Genomic DNA, 22,540 nt, shown 5'->3' with positions numbered 1-22,540 from the left:
AAAAAGACCAAAAACAAAACACACAAAAAAACCTCTTAAAGCCAATGTAGGCTCTTGGGGCCAAACAGTCTGAGATTTGAATTCTGGAGGTTGGGTATTTAGTGTGCTGCCTACAACCAACTGTGGAAAAACAATGGAAGTAACAGCTCACTTGTCCTGTGAACAGTGACACCTGAGCAACACAGTCACAACCTTCTGGTGGTTGTGCTCCAAGAAACTTCCATGAGAATGTGGTGGCATCTTATCCTTGGGTCACCACCACCATTTATCTTCAAGGTCATTAAAATCCCACTTACACATGATTCTCCCTTCTGTAATTCCTCCAACTCCACTTTTACTATGCTGTACAAGTCCTTTTTCAGCCTGCAAAAAAAAAAAAAAAAAAAAAAAGAGAGAACAGAATTAGAATGAGTAGAGGGGGATGATTGAATGATATGATGAAATACAGAAGATGACTCTAGCTTCACCTAGAGAGACTGATAAGGAGATGTGAAGGTCCAAGTACCCCTTTCCATAAAAGAATGGCACAGCCATGAAGGAAAAAGATGGCAAAGCCTTGTGAAAGATGACAGAATAGATATAGGACAAGGTAACTCAGGTCATTGTCATCCATGTGTATGAATCTGATTTCTCTCATTTGTATTATTGGTCTATGTTTAGCAGACTCTTGAAAAGTGATATCCTCACATTCTCTTCTTTGAGAAGAGGTGAGAATCTTGGCAGCTGGTCGTAAGTCTCCTCTGCAACCTGAATCACATGCACACACAATTGGAAGGGGAGACATGTCCATCTTTGGTGGTCACCAACCCAGAACTCTTGTAAAAATGCATTATGTAGATGCCAAATTGGTAACATAAAAGTCTCAATGTACAGATTTCTATCAACTTCCAAGTAGGCAAATTTCCTTCGTATCTGAAATGGTTTTCTGCTAAAATGTACCTAGTTTAATCTCTTTCTCCAGAAAAAAAACAAACCACTGCTTATCTTTCTGACACCATTTCCAGAAAACTAAGGTATAGAGTGTTCTGATTAAGTGCTCTTCTTTTGATGCCTTGAAGGGGCAACACAAAGCTGGGTCTGACCTCAGGACCTTTGCATATGACACTGCTGCTTCTTTAGGACCCTCCACTCTTAATTTCTAGTCACTTTCCACATCCCCCTCCTGATACATGGATTCCCCCTTTCAGCCTCAGTGGGACTCAGGGTTAATGACACCACCTCATGCATGCCTTTCCTTACCACTTTGACTACCCTTGTTTTCTGTCCCATGACCCAAAGTTACTTTCACACATTCATGACTAACATTGTTTTTAAAGCTCTCAGATTTGCCATCTCCCTGGGGAGAATATAGCCTCATGAGAACAAAGCTCGCATCCATTTGTTTCCCACTGTCCATCATGCCACCATGCTGGACCCACAGTTAGCACTGAAAAGGAAGTTGTTGAGTAAACATTTGTTGACCAAGATAGAAATAGGCACTAGAGAATGGGGAAAATGAGGCAAGTCCCCAAATACCCAAATGTCTATAGGACTATGCCATCCAGTATGGTTGTCACGAGCCACATGTGGCTATTTAAGTCAATTCACACCAAAGAAAATAAAATGAAAAATTCAGTCCCTCAGGTGTAGTGACTACATTGCAAGTGCCCAGTTACCACCTGTGGCTGGTAGCTACTCTATTGGACGATGCAGATGGAGACCATTTTCATCATTACTGAATGCTCTATTGACCAGCAGTGCCCCAGGAAATTGAACTCAGGGCAAACTTGATGCTTGCTGTAAAACACGAGCCCATCCATCCCCTATCTTGGCAGGTGCTTCCCTGGTAAAAGTCAGTGGGGGTTACCCTGTAGTTTGCACATTGATTTTTTTTCAAGGACTTCCACAGTGTGTTGACCCCATCGGGCCCCAAGTCATTTCCCAAAAGGTTCAGATGAACCAGACTTTTACCAATTCTGAGAGCAGAGAAGAGATGCTGACAGCAGACAGATATCAGGTTGCATTTCTCCAACCTAGGTGGTGGGGTGGGAAGGGAACATTAAAGACAGTCTACCAAAATTAAGACATTAGAAATAAAAGCGAAATAACATCTGGGGGAAAAAACACTATTGAAAAAGACTGGCTAACAGCAGAGAGTTTAGCACACACCAGACACTTTCCAAATGCTTGCTCACAACTCGTTTAGTCCATATACCAATTCTATAAAGGTAGATAATACCTTAAACCCACTTGGCAGATGGGGAAGCACATTTTGCCTGCCTTAACATGAGGGAAATAATTTTAGCTTTAAAGTGGATGTGAGTTTATTTATAAGGCCCTTGAAAGGCATTAGATAGCATCACAACACTTTCATTACACATTTTTCATCTTCTTTCTAAATTCAACAGCACAGAACCTGAACATATGGTTGGCTGGCTACTAGGAATATAAAGACGAAAGTGAATGTGTATTCCATCAGTTTAACATAGCAGAAATTTCCACCTAAGTCTATAAAGAAATGTGACTCGTGGCTGTATGTGCAAAATTCAATGCATGAAAAGCAGAGGGAAGGAATAGATTTCCTTAGGTTAGAAGAAGCTGGGCAGGATCCAGAAGATGCTTGGAAGTAAAGGTACCATTTGATGGACAGGAATAGCATAGGACAAGAAAAACATGGTGGGTTCCAACATCTCAGGTCTAATGCCACCAGCTATATTATATATCCTTGACCTTGAGCATGTACCTTTAATAGTATTCCTTCAGTCTTCTAGGTGAGTGTTTCTCACTCAAGGGCGATTTTGCCTCACAGGGGAGATTTGAGAATGTTGGAGGACTGGAGAGGTGCTGTTGGCATCTGATGGGGAGACCAGGGGTGCTGCTGAATACTCTACAGTGCATAGGACAGTCCTGACAGCAATGAGTTACCCAGTCAATAGTGCTGAGATTGAGTGCCCTGCTCTAGATGGACCCCTATGCATACAAATATGGATATGCAGATACCTGCTCTAAGGTGCCAACAGTGGACAATGAGGCTGGATGGAAGTAAACTGAATGCCGGGAAGGGATTCATCATTAAAGACGATGCAATAATTGTTGCAAATGCTTTCCTCAGTTATGCCACTGGGGAGAAGCACCTGGAGAGTGAGGGCTTAAAACTAGACTCTAGATTACTTGTTGGTAAAGACTTTCCCTTTACCAAAGAATATTGCACCTGCACATGGCAAGGTTTCCATAGAGAAAGACGAGTACAGTGTCATCTCACTTATGTGTGGAATCTAAAAAAGCCAAACTCATAGAGAGTAGAATGGTGGTTTCCAGGGGTCGGGGTGGGGAAATGAGGAGATGTTGGTCAAAGGTACAAGCTTTCAGTTGTGAGATGAATAAGTCCTGGGGTCTCATGTCTAGCACAGTGACTATTATATAAGAACTATTATATACTTGAAAGTTGCTGAGAGTAGATCATAAATGTTCTCACCACAAAAAAAGAAGTGGTAACTAGGTGACGTGGTGGAGGAATCATATTGCAATACATCAGCATATCAAGTCAAGGGTAAGGTGGTATCATATTGCAATAATCAAGAGTATACAATCAGCATGTTGGAAACTTAAAAATCTCACAATGTTGTATGTTCATTATCTCTCAATAAAGATTGGGGCAAGAGGAGAATTGGCTTCTGAGTCAGACTTAGATTGGGTCCCTGTTCTATCATTATTTAGTTAAGTGACCTCCTTGCCTCAGTTTTCCTGTTTTTAACATGGATGTAAAGGTACTGACCTCCTGGGATCTCCCTGCTTGAGGACAAAGTGGTAAGTGTCATGAGTTCTCCATTTCCATGCACATAGTAAGCACTCAAACCATAGTTCACCCTACAGAATTTTCTCCTGCATGGTCTCCCTTAGGTCACCATTCTCTCCCAACCATATGTAGTGAAATCTTCCCACAGGAACTCCTCTGGGCCCTTGGAGATGCCCAGTACTTTCTTCCCTACCTACCTTTCTTTTTTGATTCAGGGACAGAGACAAAGACTCACATTCCAAGGTTAATCTCAAAACCCAACTGAGTGCAGCCCCTAAGCCCTGAGCCCCTAAGTGGTTTATAAGAACAACAAACCATTGTCTGTTTGAAAAGAGGATACATTTGAGCCACCTTTGACCAAAATTACTACTACTTGGCACTAAATCATCTTAGTTTGCTGAGCAAAGACATCAAATTGTGATTAAAATCTGTCTTGCCTTATGAAGTGATCACACTGATTAGTCTAGTCCCCACCTGACATGACACCACATATAGTTATCACAATATTATTGACGATATTCCCTGTGCTGTACTTCACATCCATGTGACTGTTTTGTAATTTCCAATTTGGGTTCTTAATGTGGACTCACTATGTTGTATACCTAAAACTAATATAATGTATGTCAACAACTGAAAAATAAGATTTTAAAAATAATCCAAAAATTTTGAAAATAAAAATCCATCTTCCCATTAGAGTGAAGATTCACTGGGCAAGGAGCATGTCTAGCACTTTTTATCCAAAATGTACTGATTGAAAATATCTACAAACAAAGAGTTTTAAAAGAAAACCCTGTCCTTCAACACGTCTCTCCTTCTTACCCCTCACATGACCACATATCACTCTGTCCCCGCCCAAGAGGAGATGAGGGGACTTCCTGCACAAGGACAGCGTTGACTCACCTAAGTGTGTTAGTGCACAATGTGAATGTTTGAGAATCTCACACAGTTGCTTTTCTCTATCATCCTGATACAGTTTTTCCCAATAACCAAAGCTTTCACATTATGATTGTGCTTAAGGCAGTCAGTCAGCTCCCGACAGCCGTCCGCTGTGAAAGAACAGTAGAACAAACTGCAAAATAAAAACATAGCAGAGGGTGTAAAATGATCTTGAGTCCTGTCTTTATAAGCTCCGGCCCACCTCATTTGCTCCCGAGGAAGAGCTGGCTTCTCATCCTAAGCCCTAGGACGAAGTAGTGCAGGTTGGGAGGCCCCACACCTGATCTGCCATCTCCCTGTGAGACAGAGACCAGGGACCACAAGGCAAGGGCTCCTGTCCATGGGAAGGGCTACTTCTCCATGATACTCATGGTCCAGACCCCACCTTGCTATCACAGAACAAGTGTTTCAGCTTCTGAGTTCAACATCTGAACTGAAAAACACACCAAAATCTCACGTGAGAGCAGATCTCAATTCCCAAGAATGAGTTCTTATACCCAATGAGCTCAAGATGAGAAATGCAGGTGAATATTTGGAGAGAGGGAGAGATCCAGAGAGGTGAGAGGGAATGAGGGGACAGATGCAGAAACAGAGGAAGAAGGGAGGAGGCAGGAGGGAAGTGAAACAATGGAAGATGCCTTAAGGTGGAGAAGGCAAACATATAGTAAAACCCTTTAGCCATATAGGAAGAATTTTGACTACATAAAAATATCTACATCATTAAAACTGTCAAGGGCCAAGTCTAAAGGAGTTGCTAACTAGATAAACATGGATGCACATCACACCCAATGTGGCTAAATTTCCTAATGAAGAACACCTACAGGTCATAAGGAAAAAAAAAATCCTCAAGTTTTATCAACAGGTTGGAATTTCACGCAAATGGCTTTCAACATTCGAAAACTGCCCAACTCCATTCTTATTCACAGAGACAAATATATAAGAACTCTGAGTCTACAAATCAGGACTATAACCCCTGGGACTGACCTCAAAATAATCATGGGTGGAAAGTGCTGGTGAGGGTTTCCATGAAAGCAGGTTGGATATGAATCAACAATTGTTAGATAACAGAGTAGATTATATACTGTTCTCTCTACTTTTGCATAAGTTTCAGTATTTCCATGGAAAACATAAAAAAGTAGATTGAGCTACCATTATTTCACCTCAAACTGATGAAGGTCAAAGAGGTTTCCTAACATCATACATGAGGGTCTGAATAATGGACGTTCGTGGCTAGTTAGCAAAGGACAATTGAGCAAGATATGTTAAAAATTTTGCCTGCAAAGACCCAGCTGTTCTATGTCTAGAAACTAATTCCACAAGTAAATTTACACATGCCCAAAATATTACAGGCACAAAGATAATTTTTATTCCTTTTCCTGAAGGCTTATAACAACCAGAGTGTTTATTATATAACTAGTACACTCATTCAACAAGTTACTACATCCCATCAAAGAGTTAAGGTTGCTACATACTGCTATGCAACGTTCTCAGGTATGTTGTTTAGGGGGCATGTTTCATGGTAATATGCTGAGTAAAAACACCTGCTCACTGATATATGCACAGAAGACCTCTGGGAAGATGAAAAAAAAAAACTGAAAGCATTGGTGGTCCCCAAGGAGGGGAACTGAGTGGTTGGAGAACACTAGTGAGATGTGGTTTCATCTGCTCTTTGGTACCCTCTGAGTCAGCAAAGTCCAATAGAAATTTCTACCACGATGGTGAAAATATTCTATAGCTGCCCCGTCCACTACACTAGCACTAGATACAAGTGACCACCAAGCACTTCAAATGTACTTAGTGTAACTGAGGCACTGAATTTTTAATTCTATTTCATCTTAATTAATTTTATTCCAAGTTTAGGTACATGTGGATGCCATATTGGACAGAACAGTCACCTTTAATCCTGTGAATTTACTTACCTAGATGACCAATACAAAATATTTTATTGTATTTAATTATGAATTGGCTACCTGTTAGGCCATTAAAATGTGTCTGGTATTACTAATGTCAATAAAAAAATTATAGACAAAGTTTTCCAAATCCCTTAGCAGCCTATTCTGTGATTATCTGGATGGCCTCCACTGCCACCTATATTCATACTAGGGATATGGAGCCTTTTTGAGACTGAGATGGATTCCATGTTCAAAAACATGCACAGATGTAAATAACATACAAAATCATTTATCTGATGACTGTAAACCAGGGAGACTCGAAGCTCCTTTGAATTTTTTATCAGACATGTTGTGCAGTGGAAAGCTAGCAGAAGCATGCCTGACCACTGTCCTCAGAAAGGCCCACTGACAAGGCTAGCCCTTGGCTGGCATCTGAGACACGGATTTCAGGAGAACTCCCCGGTCCCGTAAGAAAAGGGGCTCACTGTGCCTAAACTGTTGCAAACGTGGTTTACACTAAACTCCTGCTTTCCTTGTGGCCAGAAGGCATGCTCAGCACCAGTGCTTAGGAGAAATCTAGGGCCCTGAGTCTGTGGTGACCCACCCTGGTTGCAAACATTTCACATGTGTTGTTACAGCATATCACTGGGGGCATTAAGCATGTCCTAGGTGACTCCACTGGGAGAGGATTGCCTGGAGCTGGCAGCACCTGGCTTCCTGTAGACTTTTCCCAGTGTGCCTTCCCCGTCTGCTGATGTTGCTTTGTCCCCTTTAACTGTAATGAATCATAGCCACCAATATGACTACAGCTTTCTGAGTCCTCCCAGTTAATCGTCAAATACTACCCCAGACATGTGTTGTGGTGAGTCCTTAAGTCACCCCAGTTTTCTCCTCATGGGCATCACACCCACCACAAGCACTCCCACCTCCCACAAAACCTAAAGCTTCTCTCTGCCAAGAATCACATCTACATCCAGGACACAAACCCCACCTAGAAGTCAGGCATTTGTAGGTCTGCTTGAGAGGCTCCCCTCACCCATCAAACATGAGGGAGGTGGGATACTCACTTGAGATTTTGTAGGTTGCAGTCTGGATGGCTCAGAGCCTCACACAGAAACCTCAGCCCCATGTCCCCCAGGGGGTTCTTCCTCAGGTCCAGGTGTATCGGTGTCGTGTTCTGGAGAAGAGTGTCTGATAGGGACCTGCAGCTGAGTGCACCAAGTTGGCCGAACCAGAGCTTGTGGGTTGAAAGCCACAGAGAGAGGTACTAAGGAAAGTGGCCTGAATGAGATGCCAGGAGCACCAGCCACCAGAACCTGAGTGCACCACGGTGTCAACTCGGACCCCACCCAGGATGAACTGAATGTCTGTGTAGGCATCCTTATCCTGCCCTGCTCCAGAATGGAAAACAATCATTGCAGGGTCAGTCTGCTCAGTGGCTGGTTTCAAAAAAAGAGGAACAACAGTCACACAGTACAAAGTTTCAGTTACGCAAGGTAAATCTGTCTGGAGATGCACGCTGTGCCTATAGCTTGACTACGCTGCAGTAAAGCGTAAAACATGCTGAGAGGGCAGATCCTGTGTTAAGTGTGACAATGATAATAATAATAATAATAATAATAATAATAATAATAATAATAATAATAATAGGTGGAAGAAACTTTGGAGGTGATGGATATGCCCATGGCCTTGATGGTGGTGAGGGCTTCATGGGTGTATGCATACCCCCAAATTCACTGAATTGTATACATTATATATATACAGCATTTTACATGTCAAAAAATAAATTTAAAAAATTCTCACATGAAACTTTAAGTAAAAATTAAAAGAAACACATTTTCAGTGGCCCCAGGCTCTGGAGCCAGACAAACATGGGTTTAGATGCCATCAGCTGTTAGTAACTGTTGTCGGCAAGCTGCATCACTCAAGCTGCGTCACTCAAGCTGTGTCACTCCTTCAGCTACTCTAAAGAGGAGGTTATAATGGCCTGCCACACAGGAGACAATGCTCCAATGAGCCATGCATGTAAAGTGCTCAGGACAGTACTTGGCAAGCATGTGATACAAGCTATGGAAGATATATAATACATAGAGATTTTTTATATATATATATATATATATATATATATATATATATATATATATATATATATATATATATATATGATCTATAGGTATTTTTATAGCAGAGATGGCATGTGATATACTGTTGTGTTAATATTGCATAACAAATCTTACATGTTATACATTATATATATAATAGTACAATAATATACATTTGTGTATACATATGTGATATATAGGTATTAGATAACAGATTTACAATAACATAGATATAATAATAAATCTTACATAAATTATATATGCTATCACATGTAATTGTTATGCAACAATGATATATTCATTATATAAATATAATTATAAATATATTAATATATATTACTAAAATATATATTATTTTATATACTGATATATCATTAAATATGACACATATTAAATTATATATTAAAGTATATAATAGTAACATAATTATAACAGCACATATTACATCGGACTATATTATAAACATAACAAATAGTTGCACACATATAATATTAACTCACATTACATATGTGCCGACCACTCTAACACTCTAGTCCTCTGAGACCCCGTGTGGTGAGAGCCACCCATGGGCTCCAAGCCTCAGACCACACGGCCAACCACACCCAGATGTACCTCCATACCCTCAGCCTTCTCCATACCCACCTGTCATACCCATCTGCACCATATCTGGTCCCAGGAAAACTCAACCCTCTGTCTGTTCTGCACCTGCACCAGAGAAGCAGACATGGCTGAACAGGAAAAAACCTGAGCAATCACACTGCAGATAGCCTTTCATCCCTGCCCAGAGCCCCTGGACCCTGAAGCCCTTCAACCAACCACCTGCTCACCTAGCATTTCCCACTCCATGTCCCCTTACGCCAGAATCTGCTCTCCCTCCCATCCACCCCTAGCTGCCCGTGCCTGTCACCTGCAGAGTTCTGGGTGCCTCTTCCTCCTAAGCCACCTCGAACTCCCCGCCAAGTTCCTTGGCTCTACCTTCCTATTTGCTCTGATGACTCTCTCACTTCCACTTGCCTGGTACACAGGCACTTGCTTCTGCTCCCACTTTGCCCTTGTGGAGTCTATTCTTCCAGGGCAGCCTTGGTGACTTTTCAGAGGTGTCACTGTCCAACTTCCAATCCTCAGGAGACTTTACATCTCACCCAAAACAAAACTCAAATTTCTACACTGCCTGGGGATACTCAGGCATCTTCCTGCTCTTCCTGTTCTCACATCACACCTCACATCACTCCTACCCCAACAGCACATCCTTCTATTCCCTCTCTCTGTACATGGTTTCCTCCTCTCCTCCTTCCTCTCTCCCTTCCCTCCTCCCTCCTTTTCTCCCTTCCAGCCTCTGCTTCAGCATCACCTCCTCTGACAAGTTAGTGAGAGAAGACCTTCATGGGAAACCAACCCCAACACTTTGTCTCCTCATTCTTTGCTTTTCTTCATATCTAAACTACCACTGATTTTTTTGGTCTCTCACTCATAAAACTATATCATCCACACAGGCAGGAAGCATGTCTGTCTGACCCACCACCCCAAACCCCAGCAACTGAGTCAACAAATCAGGGGTGCTGCTTTGAATCTGTAGCACACAAAGTCACTGCTCAATGCATGTTAGTTTTCAATGATACACCTGGGTCCTCAGTGAAGGAGCCATTTTCTCCTTGATGCCAACTCCCATGGACCATCATTTCCAGAAACGGAGCTGAGAGGAACTTATACCAGCCTCTCTAAGTCACACTCAGGATCACTCAAGGAAGCACACAGCCAGAGAATGCCATTATCTTGGAGCAAGCTAAACCTCAGGCACAGTCAGGCTGTTCTCCTGGTGCTGGTGAGAAGCAAGGCCAGTTCCTCAGAGTTGGCTGCCAACAGATTTCATTTCTCCAGGCTGTGGGAGGTACAGGTGCAAGGTGAGCTTCAGCTATGTGTGGTTCTCTCTACTTTTTTTTCAAATTCTCAGTCTGTTGGGCCACAGTCTGGGGCCCAAACATCATGGGAAGATTAAATTGGGTAAAGAACAAAAGCTTCATGAAGGAGAAAAAGGCAGGTGAGGGTACGGTTTCTTGAGATCACTCTTGGTTGCAGGGGGTCCTCCAGTTCGTTGTGGGATGGTGATAACACCTGATTTTTATTCACTAGATGCCAGAAGCATCCTCCCCTCCCAACTGTGGGAACTAGCTGTGTGTCCAGACATTGTCAAGTGTCCCGTGAGGGACAAAATTTCTCCCAGTTGAAAACCACTGGACTTAGGGGAGGCTGGCAGAAGCCTGACAAGCAAGAGGCCCCCAATCATGGTGAGGGCAAGAATGAGCCTCGAAGAGAAAGATAGAAAAAAGGTAATAGGAAATGTATCAACAGGACAAGCAAATACAAGAGAGGGACCCTCAAGGCTCTCCAAACCATACTCCCACTGCCACCCCTGCCCTGCCACTCAAACTTCCAAAGAAGACAGTTCGATAAAGCAGGGGGATTTACAACAGCTCCTTCAGGGCACACCTTGACATGTCCAAGGGCTTCTGCAGCTTTTTCACCTCAACATCAGAGAGATCATTGTCCCCCAGGCTGAGGAAACTAAGACTTGAGTTCTTACTGAGTTCTCAAAAGAGGCAATGACAAACCACAGCGTTGAGGCTGCACAATTCCAACCTACCAAAAGAGCCCCAAGATGGGCAGTTACTCCTGTGCTGAGTGGTTTCCATTTAGCCTCCCCCACAACTCCAGGAAAATCTGGTTTCTTCCCGTCTCTCATCCCTTTCAGAAGCAGGATGGCCTCCAAGTCAGTGCTGCTCAAATTGTGGCACATAGTCCAGCATCGCCTCTGAGCCTGTTACAAATGCTGATTGTCAGGCCCCACAGCAGACCTGCCAGACCTCAGGAGGTAGGTTCTAAGAGTCTATGTTTGAACACACCTCCTGGGTGATTCTGACATTCGTTAAAATTTGAGAACCACTACTCCACACCCATGGACTTTTCCCCTTTGCTAATCCTTCTCTGTATCCTTTTGCTGCCATGCTGACTCCTGTTCTCCCGGTGGATCATTAGACTTAGGGTGATCTTGGGGACACATCTGGGAAACCAGAGACTTACCACAGATACTTGAGGTTGCAGGCCGAGTGCCTCAAGGTTCTAAAAGTCATCATAGACAGTAATTCCCAGGTAGATGGAGCTCAAGTTGAGATGGGTCAGCCTGTCATTACCATGAAGGACCAGGATGAGCTCCTTCAGAATCCCCACAGGGGTTATGGATTTGCACCTGAGGAAGAGAGACAGCGAGGAAGCTAGCTGCGGGGTGGGGGCAGACAGTGTCCTCATCTTGCCTTTCTTCCATTAAAAACAACGAGAGACACTTAGGGATGTATACGTTATAAGGGAAATCAAAAATTTGATTTCTGAGTCATGGTATTAAACCTTTGAGGAGGCAATCTAAAATATACTTCCAAGAGAGTCACTAAGCTCAGTGGGATATATGAAGCCAGCAGTCAATCAAGTTCTACCCTCCCCTCCTTTAATCTGCCATTAAGAAGTCCTGGGGCCATCTAGTCTTCTAGCGAGGTGATCCCCCCTATACCAACCCAGAGAGGTCTGGTGAGAACAACTCTCTCTTGTTTTTTCTTGAGCTTGTTTCTCCTTATCTTGAGGATTAAGTGACAGAACCAAAATGGGATGGGGGAGAAAAAGTGTGAAAAAGACAACTGTTTAAGCCCATGTATTTGATCTAGCTCACTCAATACACTGAGAGCACATAGGGAAACAAACGGTGTTGTGTTACTCATCCCAGAGTTTCCTAGTTGAAGGTCGACTCTGTGTGACTGTTGAGATGGCTGACAGAAAGCCTTAGCTTACTTAACCTCTGACAGTGCTTGAGGCAAAATGAAGTAACCCAAAATATCCAAGTCAGCTTCAAGGAGGTGACTCAGAATCTGCTTTACAAAGTCCTCCTCCTGCATCTCACACAAGCACTGAAAAAAAACAGGAGGAATTCAAAACCGAAGGAGATGTGTCATATTTAGATAAGTCTTCTGCCCATTCTAATAATTCATCCATTACCCTGGGAGACATCCTACAGTGCAGAGTATCTTTCACTTCCCTTGCTAGATCTCTTTTCAAGAGACTGAAGTAAAATAGAGATATCTGATGCCAGTAGAAGTTTGTGTCAGCAAAGGCATCACTCAGTAGCACTCTCATCTCTTGATGCTTTGAGAGACCACCGATGGAGCCTTTCGTTCCCCCGAGCACATAGATCATGGCCCCCCAAAACATCTGGAAACTACAGTGAGTGAAGGTGATACAATCCTCACAGTCACTGACCTTTTGAAGAATATTCAGCCTGAAGAGAAAATCAATGAGAGGTGCCTGCAGGCCCTGATGTTCAATGTCCTCTTTGGCAAATGTGAAGTTTGAGGACCACACCCTATCTGCAGCCAGAGAGCAGAGGGCCCTCCATTGCTCTGGCCAGCTCTGCCCTGACCAACTCAGCTCTGCTGTTGCGAACCACCTGGAGAAGAAATAGGCATACAGACTGGTGGCAGTCTGTGTGCTCAGCTGGAAATGAGGATGGCTTACCATCTGTCGCTTCAGGCAGGAGCATACCCAGGAGTGGAACAGGACTGAGATGGAGTTTCAAAACTTCTTATCCAATGCAAGATTTTCTTGGCTTTGCTTTGGTCCCCAAAGTATCTGTAGAATAATCCTCCCAGTCTTCCTCTGTGAACCTTAAAATCAGTACAAACCATGGATCCAACTTTTTAAGATCTTTGCTCCTACAGTCCCTGGTCGTGATTAGTAAGGTAGCTTCAAAAAGTGGAACAGGATTCTGGTCTCTGGGAGGTACTGATGCTGATCTGTGCATGGCAGGCCGTCAGCCAAGTTGAAGGGCACAGTCAATTCCTCAAAGCCATCGATGACAAACAAGAACCTCTCGGATGAGTCATGAGCTCTTCAATAGGGGCCTGAGACTCGGGCCAGCAAAGGTGGTGTCCTCCATCTCTCTCACTGCATAGTAGCTAATGTAGAAAACATAGGAGAACTTGTACTGAAAGAGGAAGCCCTCCACTCAGTGCAGCATGACCTTCATCGCCAAAGTGGTCTTTCTAACCCCTGCCATCCTCTCCAACACTTTGGTTCAGAGCCAAGCACCGGCCCTGTTAGGATACACAAGGCACATCAGTTTTTCATGCTCTTGTTCCATCACACTGCAGAGGTAAATGTGGTCTTTGGGCCAAGGGGTACTGTCCCACATCACCAGTATTTTGGCCCTCATCCTCTCTCTGTATATTCTTCTGTGGTCTAAACAGAGAAGTAGGGCCAAACACAACAGTGATCAGAATGAGTTTCAGCATTAAGGACTGTTCGATAATGAAGTTGCTGCCAATGAGACAACCTCTTCCTTCAAGGGTTTAACTTGTGGGAGGAGGGGTGGGTGTGGTTGTGGAAAGTCACAAAAGGTAGCAAAAGTTAAATAGTTTGAAGATATACACAAATAAAAATCCTAGAATGACACAAGAGAGATGGAGAATGCCTTCAGAAGGTGGAAGGAATCAGCAGACTTCTATGTGAGAGGTGACACCTTATTCATAAGAAGCCAGTTCAAGACAGAGAAAGAGATGCTTTCAAGCAGGGGGACCACTAGTGCAAATGCCCTGGGAGGGGAATGAAGAAATGCCAGAGCACAGTGTTGAAGGTGTCAGGTGGGGCCGCGGACTGCACTTATGGGGACTGGATCATGTACACTTTGTTCTGGAGGCCAAGGGCTGGTAAGCCAGTTTCCATGTGTGAAAGTTCACTGCTTTTTGGAGAAGGGGTTGTGCTTCAACAAAGGAGGTGAGGCGAGCAGGTAAGAAAGCTACACCCATTGTTGAAGTAACAGTAGTTCTGCTTGGTCACACAAATCCATAGACAACATAGCAGCAACAACCACAGAGCCCCGGTTCTTTTGTGGGGGAACTTAGAACCCCAGAAGGACTGGATCACAGGATTAGATATGAGAGGAATGGATTTAGGGTCTACAGTGAGTCAAACCAGGAAGGTTGCCAGCAGTTTATAACAAGGGGATGGGGTATGCTAAGGAAGATACATTCTAGGGTCTGGGCTAAAATATCTGGGTGGGTGATGATTCTGTAGAGCAGGAAAAAATTATATATATAGTTATATATAAATATGTATTTATTTATATAAATTAAATATATTTGATATACATATCTAGATATATACATAAAATATATTTTATGTACATATCTAAATACACATATTAAATACATATTAACCTCTTAATATGCCAATTAAGTATATGTTTTACATGAATATAAATATATAAATTAAATATAAATATACATTTATTTAAATATATAAATATAATTTATATATTATATATCTGTATAGATAAAAATTAGATTTTATGTAAATATCTAAATATATACATTAAACATATTTTAATACATATATAACACTATATTTTAATATAGAAATTAAATATACTTTACATAAAGGTATAAATTATAAAAATTAAATATAAATATGCAGCATATATTTAAATATATAAATATAATTTATATATTGTATATCTATATAGATATAAGCTAAATATATATTTTATGTAAATATAAATATATACAATAAATATATTTTTAACATATAAAACATATTTTAATATATGAATATATTTTTACATAAATATATAAATTGTATATAAATTAAATATAAATATACATTATATAGATTCAAATATACACTTTCTGGTAGAGAAAGAGTGAGAGTAGGAATAACAAGCCCTGCTCTCACATTTTCTTCAAGATTTGGAACTGACTCTTAATAGTGGTGATGCTTTGTGGGTACCTCCTGAATCTCAGTTCCCTGGTCTATAAAATCCAAATCAGCAAGAAAGAAGGCAAAAGCCATTTTTTTTGCCCACCACAAGGGAAATGTCATCTTCTAGAGGTGGGGTCCCAGGTGACATTCTATAGGATTATCAAGGATCGGAGAAGGCTCAAATGTCCAACCCTCCAGAGTTCCCCTCGACTTCCAGGAAAGAACTATTAATCTGGATTGAGCAAGTCCCAAGACTTGGTCGATTGACTTTTAAGAAATGAATCTTATAGACCAAAGGCTGACTCCCCTAGGACCCACTCCCTCAGAATGAATTGAGCCAGCTCTCCCTGCTCTCCTCCATTTCTCTTTAATGCAGCAAGACTGGTGAAGTCTAAAACTGTTGGATTGAAACCTCAGGTGGCTGCTTTAGCAGAGGCACCCTGTGACCTAACTAAGTTGGGAGTGAGTCTTGCCACCCAGATATTGTAAAGCTGAGCATGAAAGCACCACACAAACTCGAGAGAAAAACTGCCTGAGGAAGACTTACCATCCACATGACAGACCGAGAGGTCACTTTCCATCACAAAGTACTCTGATGTGTCAATGAGAAGAGAATAGGTGCCCGCAAGAAAAATGAGGAGGGGGCAGAACTGTCGTTTTGCAAGAAATAAAAAGGCTAAATGCAATTATGGTTTTCGACTCACTGGTAGGATTAATGCAAACCTAATATTAAATTGGGGCGCCGTTCCAATCCATTTGGCAATTATTTGAAGGAATCTGTGTTGGTAGCAGGACAGAAAAGTAGACACAGTACCATCAGGGATGTCCTTTTAAGCAGCCTTGTAAGGGATCAATTTGGCCACAACAAAGTTTACATTATACATATGCTTTGTGTAGGATTTGTAGTTTGGGGGTGTTTTCTACAAAAACATTTACAGATGTGCAATGTCACAATGTCTATCAAAGTATTGTTTACTTTTTTAAAAACCTGGAAGCCTAGATTTGTCAACAGGAGGTTAGATACAGACCAAGATATAGCCATACATTGGCATATTCAGTAGCTGTTAAAGGATGAAGCTGATGTGTTTCTATAAAGATATAATTGAAAGAAAAAAGTAGTGTGGCTCTATCATCTAACTTATGTATAAAAGCTGGGAGAACAAACACATTTTTAAGTGGCTACCTTTGTAAAATTAATTGCTTACATAGGAAGAGGGAGCTTTTTAAAATATTAAATACTTTGTACATTAATATTATGAATAATATTATTAAACACATTTACATTGTTTAATCACTTTACTCAGGGAACAGATAACTTGGAGAACCAAAAACTGCTTCAAAAGTTATAAAAAATATTTAAGGAGATATTCCATCGACTGAAAAAGGGTACTATTAACGAGAAATGGATTTAACAGTTTGATCTTAAAAATGCTATTGATGTAATAATATGTTTCATAGTAGATATGATAGACAGTTGAAGTAGTCTTTCAAATTATTTTTTTTTAAAAGATGAAAGCATGGGGCAGGGGTGGGAAGATGCGAAAATTAAATGTCAATCCCAGGAAACACAATACCTAATTGGAATTCTAGAAAAAGAACAGAGAAGGAAAAAAATCACTACCAAAGAGATAAGAAAATGTGAGAACAGGACATGTTTTTAAATTTAAAGGACCCATTTTGTACCCAACCCAAAGAGGATGGTCAAGCCCAGGACCTAGTCACATATGACATTTCATAACACAGGGTAAAGGACCCCCAAAGTTTTCATAGTATAAAAGACAGGTCATACACCATGTAAAAAATCAAACTGGGCACTGGAGGACACTGGACACCAGGACCATGAAGGGAAACACCACTCGACCCAGAATGTGACATTTAAATTATTCTTCAAAGGGCACATTAGAAGGATTTTCAACCAGGCCATCTCTTGAAAACTGTCTCGTGTTGACCAATGTCAATGAGTTACTGTAAATGGGTCCCTGAGATAGCGGTAGGACAGACAGATAGCTGTGGAATCCACAGAACAAGGGGGTGGCCACATTCCAGAGTAGAAAACGGGATTTGAGATTAAATGAGGTCCCAGGATCGGAGCTGCATGGCAACCAATACAGACTGGAGAGGGCTGTGGGGCTTCAAGAAACTGTAGAAAGAATGACAAGCAAGTTGATGGGCTTCTTCATGTGTTTGATTGTATTATGCTTCCCAAAAGACTTGGGATAATATACTAATAATTATACAGAAAGTGCTGATTTATATCTACATAACACTGAATATATTTTTCCTCCAAAAAAACCCACAAAAAACCAATAACTTTATTGAAGGATAAAAGAGAGATGTTTACCTACCATGACAAGAAGTTAGTAGATAATTGATTGAAAAACTAAGAAATTGCAGTACATGTCAATCATTTCCGAGCAAAGAGACAGACAGCAAAGGTGGCAGCCAATGGTGGCATGTGGCCGCATCTACAGATAAAGGTTAGGCAAAGAACTGACACTTTTCATCATACGTTTTGCGGTTCTGTGATTCTTTCTGTATTACACACAGTATATATATTTCTTGGGTGAAACTAAACTTGTTGCATAGCTACATGTATTACAATATGAACATCACCATGGGGACACTGGTACAAAAAAAAATGCAGCTATTTAATAAGGCATACTGCCATCAAAGAATGTAGAATGGAATCAGAGAGAATGTCCAACTTATGGTAACTTGTTATTTAATAAGCAGCACTAGAAGAAGAGGTTGGGAAGGGTATCATTTCCAGAATACTATAAATTAGAAAAAATTTCAAGGGAAATGGCAAGTGTGGATCTCGTGAAATGCCCAATCAAGCCATTTGTCCATGATTATTGTAAAACAGTGTACAGACCTGATTCTTCTTCTGGCATCTCTGGTTCCTTCTGCTTTGGGTCTTGGGGTCTCTGTGCCTGTGCCATCTCTGAAACAAACAGTGATGACAGGATGTGAGAGTCCCCAGGCTGGACATAAGTAGGCAGTGACAGATGCTCTCAGTAGAACCAACTGTTTCTCTGACAAACTTAGGATCAAAGAGACTGAAGGAGTCCCGTCCTCTAGCCCCATCAACCCAAACGTTTCGTGTAGAGACTTCAGCACACTTTATGTGCATCCCTGCCTCTTGGCCTTGGATCTACTTGTCTCACTCCCTCACCTCCAAGTCTTTGCTCCGTTCTTACCTCCTCAGTGGTGGCTGATGGTCTCAATCAATACTGCACCCAATACCTACATCACACGCCGTAGACCCTCCCCACCCACTTTATCGTCTCTCCTTTCCACTGTGCATGCCACCTTATAACAAATCACACAATGCATTCATTGATCCTATTACCTGCCTACCCCACTAGAGGGGACATGCATGGCTAGTCTCCATTCACTGATCTATCCCAAGTGTGTAGAATAATGCCCAGCACATGGAAGCCACTCTAATATTTTTGGAATAAAAATGATAGGAAGAAAAGTGCCAAGTGTTAGGTTATAAGCCCAGCCCCCTGGTGTCTCATGAAACCACTCTGAGTGCCCATTCCCATGAACTGAAGGACCTTTCCATGTCCTGCTAACATAGTGGCCATGAGAAATCTGAATCTGAAGACTCACGGATCTGACTTTTGTGATTCCACTGATTGTCAGAGTTTGCAGGACTGATCTGGGTAGCAAGCCGGGTCCTGGGCTTCTTCCTCAGGTTTCATGTTCCTTTGGAGAGCAAGGGTCCATCATTCTCCACCCACAGTTGCTGATTCTGTGCAGCCCCCCAGGCTCCACCGGCAGAGCCTGTCTGGGGTTCGGCTAGCTCTCCTGGCATCAGGGGATCTCAGTGACAATCTTTTCCTGGGTACAGCCCAGTAAAGCTAAGATGGTCCCTCATGGGCTCTGTTTATCTGTAAGCCAACTACATGACACCTTGCATTCCTCTGATGCAAATGGCCCCAACAATGTGAGCCTTCCAGGGTATGGCTTTACTGTCAAGTATCGGGTGCCACGATCTACATCATGACACATTAAAGAACTGCAGTTCTGAGCCCCTCTTAGGCCATCCGTGGAAACCCATTGGATAGCAGATTTACCTCCCCCAAAATTGTGGAATAGTACTGGGGTGGAGGGTGTGTACACTGAGATGGCAAATGAATAGCTGGAAACCACCAAGGAAGGCAGTGCTATTAGCATGAAATCTACCCTTGAGATGAGCAAGTGATTGAGGCCCAACTCTGGGCCCAACACCTTCTAGGCATTTCACCCAAGAAACTCACAGGTGCATATGCCATTAGCCCCATTCTCAGAAAGAATGGGGGCCTAGTGTCAAGCCATCTGCCGGGGGTAGAGCTGGTTAGGTGGAGGCAGCCTTTGAATCCAGGCGGTTGGATGTGAGAATCTGGGATCTTAATCTGAAGACAGCACACATGTGCCCATTGACACATGTGCAAATGAACATGCAGGCTCACTCACAAATGAACATTCCTTAGCTCCGCTCAAGCAGACATGCTGTGTGCTGTGTGTCCTGGAAGATGTGGCTGATGGGGGCAGCACAAGTGGTCCCGACTTTCCCATCAGCCCCGCATCACTCATGAGATGTATGTTTCTTGGCTTCCTTCTGCATGAGAGGTCACCTCCTGAATCCCCACTGCCTTCTCCCACCCACCAGGAGGTACATAGGGCCTGCATTTCTATGACTCAGAACCTCTGACATCCAAAGCTCTGATAGGAACATTGTGCTGCCACCTTCTACCCTGTCTCCTTAGGCCTCACGCCTGCCCTTGGAAGAAGAGAAGCAGGATGTGGACCAGTACAGGCCTCTGGACACCCGCTGTGTGGGGTCTGACCCAGCCCCACGACTCTGGGCAATTTACTTGAGCTCTGTGCCTGTTTCCTCGTCTGTGAGACATGAGTAACAGGACCTCCTCCTTAAGGGTGTTGTGAAAAGTAAGTGCCAGTGCGCAGAAAGCACTGGGATTGAGGCCTGGCTTGTGGCAGGCAACAGCAAAGTTACAATTCATTCTCCAGGTCTGAGAGGCAGTCAGTTCTGCCACAGGTGACATGGACACCCCTAAAACTCACCACAGCAGGTGAAGGTGCACAACGAAAACCACATAGGTTTTTATGTGGCAGGGAAATGGGATCGGTAATACATTAAAAATAGATAGAAATTAAAATGGTGCACCTGAAACACATATAACATTGAATGTCAACTGTAATTGAAAAATTAAAAAAAGAAAATACAAGCTAAAAAAATGGTAGCACAGTATTACACTTGCTAACTGGTTATGACACACAGTACCATTAAAAAAATACAACATTATAATAAATACCATGGCACTACAGTAAATAAATACTGCAATGCTACAATAAATACAATAGTAAGATACTGCAGTGTTACTGTAAATGCTACAACACTACAATAAATGCTACAGTAAATAAATATTGCAATGCTACAAATACACGGTAAGATACTACAATGCTACTATAAATGCTCAACACTACAATAAATATAACACTATAGTAAACATATTGCAATGCTACAATATAACAGTAAGATACTACAATGCTGCTGTAAATAATTTAAACACTACAATAAGTACAATACTTCAGTAAATAAATACTATATTGCTACAATAAATACAGCACTACAACAAACACTATAATACTACTGTAAATAAATGCTACACTATAATAAATACCATAGTGTTATAGTAAATACTGCAATGCTACAATAAATACAACAGTAAAATACTACAATGCTACTGTAATTGAATGCTACAGTACACTACAATAAATACTGCAATGCTACTGCAAATAAATGCTACAACACTAAATACCACAATGCTACTGTAAATAAATACTACAATGGTACAATAAATACAACACTACAGTAAATACTACAACCCTACTGCAAATGAATGCTAGCACACCAAAATAAGCAAATACTATAGCCAGATGCAGTTTTGTTTTTTGTTTGGTCTGGTTTTGGATTTTTTTTGCATTTACCTAGTGTTTCCTTTGGGGAAAAAAATAATGCATAAACAACCATGGAATTCCTGCTATTCTCAAAGCATTTTCTAATACAATTGCATCGGGACAAATTTGCCTTTTCAAGAAAAGCTTGTAACAGAATAAATGTGCCTCTTTCAATTCCTTCTCTGGCTAGGGATCCAAATCCTTATAGCTTTTACACCTTAAAGCTTTAAACCTTCACAGCCCATCAGGAAGATTCTTAGGGGTAATTAGCAATGTGGAACTACTCCATAAAATCCAGCAGCAGCCTACTTGCTCCCATGAAGGTGCTGTACCCCTGTCCCCTTATCCCTCTACCCCCTCATCCCCATCGCTCTGCCCCATTCCCGATTCTTCTGTCCCCTCATCCCCCTGACCCCTCATGCCTCTGCCCACACCCCGTCCCTGCAACAGGCCCACTCACCATTTATCTTGGCTCTAACTTTCTCACATAGCGAAGTCAGATGCATGATCTCGAAGACCCTGAGGGCCACTTCCCACATCCACAGCTCAGGGGAAGTACTCACTCAACAGACACAGTAGGTTTGTGGGGTCACTGGCCTTCAGGCTGGCCCAGGGGATCTGCTGGAAGTACTCACTCAACAGACACAGTAGGTTTGTAGGGTCACTGGCCTTCAGGCTGGCCCAGGGGATCTGTTCTCAGGCAGCAGCTGTGGGGACTTGAGGCCAAGCATGAACTCCTCCAGCTAGTACTGATCCAGAGTGAGCAGGTGAGACAGGAGCTTATCACAGGAACAGCCGTCAACAGACGGGTGAGCAGAGATCATCCTGCCTGGCCTACAAGACTCTAGCTTCCCCCAGGTCCTGTTACTTCCACTAGCAAATGGGACCCGAGAAAGACTTGAAGCCATGAGCCATGACATTCACATCCTCCAAACTGTCTAATCTGTACCTTTGCTGTTTATTTTTCCCTCTTAGCACTTCCCACTGTTTGTGCACATTTATCTCTCTTCCAAAAAGGTGTGTCAGCTCCCTTTGAACAGAGACCTGGCCTGCTATCGGCTGTGTCACCA

The 22,540-nt window shown here is 42.3% G+C and overlaps 1 protein-coding gene across 1 annotated transcript; it reads right to left on the bottom strand.

Annotated features, from left to right (window-relative positions):
• Nucleotides 1–1,846: 1,846 nt before the first annotated feature.
• On the bottom strand, nt 1,847–22,294 carry NLRP13 (NLR family pyrin domain containing 13; the record flags this gene model as incomplete). The annotated part of the gene is given in 19 exon segments (XM_039880659.1): nt 1,847–2,012; nt 3,242–3,254; nt 4,676–4,747; nt 4,750–4,844; nt 7,671–7,840; nt 10,416–10,584; nt 11,784–11,836; nt 11,838–11,978; nt 12,523–12,577; nt 12,579–12,695; nt 12,697–13,303; nt 13,461–13,465; nt 13,504–13,615; nt 13,618–13,662; nt 13,665–13,982; nt 18,376–18,444; nt 21,931–22,021; nt 22,023–22,104; nt 22,152–22,294. Coding segments are annotated over 19 exon segments (2,523 nt in total), but the record flags the coding sequence as incomplete, so codon positions are not given.
• Nucleotides 22,295–22,540: the final 246 nt, after the last annotated feature.

Source organism: Pteropus medius, unplaced genomic scaffold, assembly GCF_902729225.1.
Source record: "Pteropus medius unplaced genomic scaffold, Ma_sr-lr_union100, whole genome shotgun sequence".
NCBI classification, from domain to species: domain Eukaryota; kingdom Metazoa; phylum Chordata; class Mammalia; order Chiroptera; family Pteropodidae; genus Pteropus; species Pteropus medius.
The sequence above is the reverse complement of the archived record's forward strand: the minus strand, read 5'-3'. Positions and strand labels throughout refer to the sequence as shown.